The sequence below is a fragment of the Pistacia vera genome, unplaced genomic scaffold (genome assembly GCF_008641045.1).
Source record: "Pistacia vera cultivar Batoury unplaced genomic scaffold, PisVer_v2 Contig184, whole genome shotgun sequence".
Classification (NCBI taxonomy): domain Eukaryota; kingdom Viridiplantae; phylum Streptophyta; class Magnoliopsida; order Sapindales; family Anacardiaceae; genus Pistacia; species Pistacia vera.
Genome location: NW_022195938.1, coordinates 501,093 through 505,457, shown reverse-complemented (window position 1 = coordinate 505,457; position 4,365 = coordinate 501,093). Strand labels below are relative to the sequence as shown.

The following is a 4,365-nucleotide window of genomic DNA, read 5'->3' as shown; positions in this document are numbered from 1 at the left end:
TCCCCATATTCTCTCTTTCTTTACTTTCCTCTCTCGTAACCTTGAATTGGTTCTAACTTACTTATTTATAGGTAAAATAAGATATTTTTATTCTACTAGGATTCATATTCCTATTCCTAATAGAATTCTTCTAATTTAAATTATTCTCCTATTTTAACTTAAATAAAGTCCTAAACCAATTATTCATTTCTAGTAAAACTCAAAGTAAAAGGAAAACAAATATTTTTCAATTACAAATTTCTAAATTAGAAATTTGCCTAAAACTTAAATTCGTTTTCTTCTTGTTTGCCTTTTCTTCTTACTTGCCTTTCATTCTTGATTGTCTTTTCTTCTTCAATTATCAAAAAGTGTTCATATTCCAACAATACTCTCATTGTACTTTAGATTTTTTCTTTATTATGTTTAGCACACTCCAGGAAGAGTGGCTTTCAAAATTAAAATACAAAGCAAAGATACTGAAATACACTGACAAATTCAAGTACGACGGACCCGTCCGCCATGAAAGCAAACGAACTTAATTAAGATAAATAAGCATTTGGAGCAAGCCGCGGGGAAACCGTAGCCTCAAGTGGCACAGCCTTTTGCAGAGCAAGACCAAAAGCCTCATCCATGTTTAACTCAACTCCATGTGGTAATTTCCAGTCAAAAGAATGGACCAAAGTTCCCAAAATGTACTCAACTAGAACAATTCCCATTCTAGTCCCAGCACAAATTCTCCTTCCTGCTCCAAATGGAATCAACTCAAAATCATTTCCTCGTGGATCAATCTTTGCATACTTCTCACTCAAAAATCTCTCTGGTGTAAAATCTAATGGATTTTCCCACACTTTGGGGTCGCGCCCGATTGCCCAAATGTTCACACTGAGCCTGGTGTTTGCAGGAATGTAGTAACCATTTACAACGCAGGCTTCGGTTGAGACCCGGGGCAGATTGAGAGGTGTTGAAGGGTGTTTCCGGAATGATTCTTTGCATATGGCTTGTAAGTATGGGAGTTTTGATAAGTCTGATTCTTCAAGCCTTCGGTTTCTTCCAATTACTTGATCCATCTCATCGTGTGCCCGCTTCATAATGCTAGGGTTCTTCAACATCTCGGCAAGAGACCACTCGATAATGCTCGATGATGTGTCAGTGCCAGCGGTGAATAAGTTCTAGCAAAAGCAGTAGAATTATAGTGAGAACGTGATGATGTATTAATTTATTATCAATACCATTAAATTCTAATAACTTACAGACGAAACCAACAGTTAAAGACAGTAGTGGACGCAATTTTTAATGGTTAGGTAACTAAATATTGGAAACTTTTGATACATGTACCCCACATTAAATATTCATACCTTATATTTTAGCATTTTGTAACAGCAGAAATCTTCCTTAGAATGTCTAGAAGTTAGAAAAAAGTTAAATAATAAAAAATGTTGTGAAGAGATATACCAAGAGGAGTGCTTTAATGTTGGTGATGCTGAGCCTCTCACCATCGGAGTTCTCCCGATTAGACATAATAACATCGAGAAAATCTGGTTTAGATTTACGTTCATGGCTGGTTGCGATATGCTCTTCCATCATTTTTGTTAATAAAACATCAAACTTTTTGTGTAATTTCTTCATTCCACCCTCAATGCCTTGTAAATCCATCCAAGCAATGGACGGGATGAAATCACCAATGTTGAAAAATCCTGCGGATGTCATGAGCTCCACCACCATGTCCTTAAACTCATTAGACTCCGAACCTTTCGTCACGAAAACTCGTCGGTTGAGTATCACTTGACCGATCATGTTTGCCATCGCGTAAGTTAACATTTCTGGCACCACCACTGCCTCGCCTTTCCGGCTAGAGTCACACATGGCTCGAAGCATGTGACCTAGCTCGACGTTACGGACATTAGACCAATCATCGAGAGCCTTACCACCAAGCATGTGTAAATTACTCAACTTCCGGAGCAATTTCCACCTTGGTCCATAATCCGCAAAAACCATGTCTTGAGCGTTATAGGCCAAATGGGTGGCGCCAGCATTGGGAGGACGGTTAGAGAAATTGAGGTCTAGGGTTTTCAGAAAGGCGCGAGCGGCGTCTGGAGTTGACGCCACCACCATGTCACATGTTCCCATTTTGAGGTGCATAACAGGTCCATATTTTTTTGCCATTTTGGCAAGGGTGACATGGGGCATGTTTCCTAGGAGAGGAAGAGCGCCAATGAGTGGCCATCCTCTTGGACCCGGAGGGAACGGGCGCGATGACTTTCTGAAAAGAGAATGAATGAAATAGCGGGTAATGAAAAAGAGAAGAACTGCGACGAGTCCCTCTCGAAGAAGAAAAGTGTGTAGAAGCATGGCTCAACACCCAGGCTTTAGCACTACAAAATGGTGGCTAGTGTTGCAATCTGAATGAGTGATGATGGATGAGAACCGATATGTATATATACATATAAAGGTTTTAATTCGAAGCAGTGTGAATGTGGTAGGTATATGTCACAACTCACATGAGATGAAGGGAGGCAGTCTCCTCCTACCAATCTAAAACGAATGGTAAAAGTAAAACCAGAATCTAGGTCGTCAAAGGATTAATTCCTTAATGCAGAGGTTCGAAATAACGAAATTAACGTAATGATTGACTGCCACCTGAAATTATATTACTGCCACAGTTAATTAACATGATTGTTCAGTGTTGAAATTAGAGCCACACGAAAAGGGAAAGATTATGTTCATCGTTCGGATTATGATAAAGAAGGTTCGGTAGGACTTTTGGGGAATGGAAGTTGAATGGGTTAGGTGAGTCACGTGCCCACACCGAACCAAGCAGAGCAGAATACAACAGACGACTATCTAGTATTTACTATATGTCCTGCATAAGATGGATTCTGTTTTTATAAGGCCGAACGACTTCCACCTGTCCAAAGTTGGACATAAAAACAGATTAATACCCAAAAAGTTTGAAAATGAGAAACAAATACTTTCTGTCATATTCTATTAGGAATTTCTGTCTACTAAAAGACAGTATAGTAATTTCATTCTCACTCCAAGCTCGTTTGCACAGCCTTCTTGCATCATCAATCAATTTTTTAATCGGATTTAACATTTTTCTGTGAAGTTCGGTGATAAACAGTGACACTGGCCCTTGCTGGTGCACGTTGGGAATGGAGATTGGTGGGTATTCCAATCTTTTCATCATTTTTATCTTTTAGCATATGAAAATTCTAACAGAACATGACGGAAAATGGGTATTTATCATTTTCAAACATTTTGGATACCACTTTATCTTTACAACAAACTCTGGATATGTGTAAGTGGTTCCCTCTTTTTATAATAATCATCCCAAGACAATCATCATACACAGAGTCCAAAACATTTGTGATTAGATGCAAAACTTTAATCATTTAGGTGGGTAATCCAGAGATTTTAATTCTTAACTACTGTTATCAGCATCAATAATATATATTTGATTTATTATCGCAATCTATTGTTTGATACATATTTAACTTGTTCTGTTTTATATAGTATGATATTATCTCATAATTGTGTTTTACACGATTGTCACTAATAATCAGATCCAATAATTATCCCTTTGAACTAGATATCAGATAGATTGCAATAAGAGATTATTTTATTCTTTTAGAAAAAGATAGCTGGAGAAAGATATTTTCAATAATGAGAGTGAGACAGTAATGAGATAAGTGTAAATTATACGAAAATTTAATAATCCAGTAATTAAATTTATATAAAATCTTATAATATCCTTTTTAATTTAACTTAAAGATTTTTTTTTTTTTTTTTTTTTTTTCACAAAACCAGCCTAGCCCTACGCCCCAGAAGATAAACCTAACAAAATGATGGCTTGAAATGGATATTACAGAGTCTAAAGATGCCGCCTACCAGAAAGAGCAAAGAGCTAGAATGTACATCTTTTACACACCCATCACCTCCCCTGGAACAGGTAAAAAACAAAGGGGCCAGTCATGGCTAACTGAAATTCCTTTACACAGGCAAGGCGGCCACGACTCAAGACTATGGGATCAGAAAATTCAATAAAGTATTCTGGGACAAAATCTTATGAGAGAGATACAATACTATGGGATCAGAAAATTCAATAAAGTACTCTGGGACAAAATCTTATAAATTTTATCAGGCGAAGAGAAAAATAATTGGATTTCTTTATTTTAATATTAGATGAAACTATAATGATGTTAGCTATATATAAACTAATATGATATAATTTTTTTATTATCATTTCAATCATTCTTATTGTTTTTTATTATAAGCACAGGACTCCCACTTAGTTAATAAGACAAGAATGTCTTACCTAATTATTAAGACAAAAATGTCTTGTACCAATCGTTGTTCATTAAAAAAATAAAAAAAAGGGTGAATCAC

General features: G+C 36.4%; 1 protein-coding gene across 1 annotated transcript; it reads right to left on the bottom strand.

The window, feature by feature from the left end:
• Positions 1 to 356: 356 nt before the first annotated feature.
• Positions 357 to 2,381, bottom strand: LOC116126842 (flavonoid 3',5'-hydroxylase 2-like). Its single transcript, XM_031412519.1, has 2 exons — positions 1,432 to 2,381; positions 357 to 1,148 (listed from the first exon to the last, which is right to left on the bottom strand). The coding sequence occupies exons 1-2, from the start codon at positions 2,326 to 2,328 to the stop codon at positions 519 to 521; spliced, it is 1,527 nt and encodes a 508-aa protein (XP_031268379.1). The 5' UTR covers positions 2,329 to 2,381; the 3' UTR covers positions 357 to 518.
• Positions 2,382 to 4,365: the final 1,984 nt, after the last annotated feature.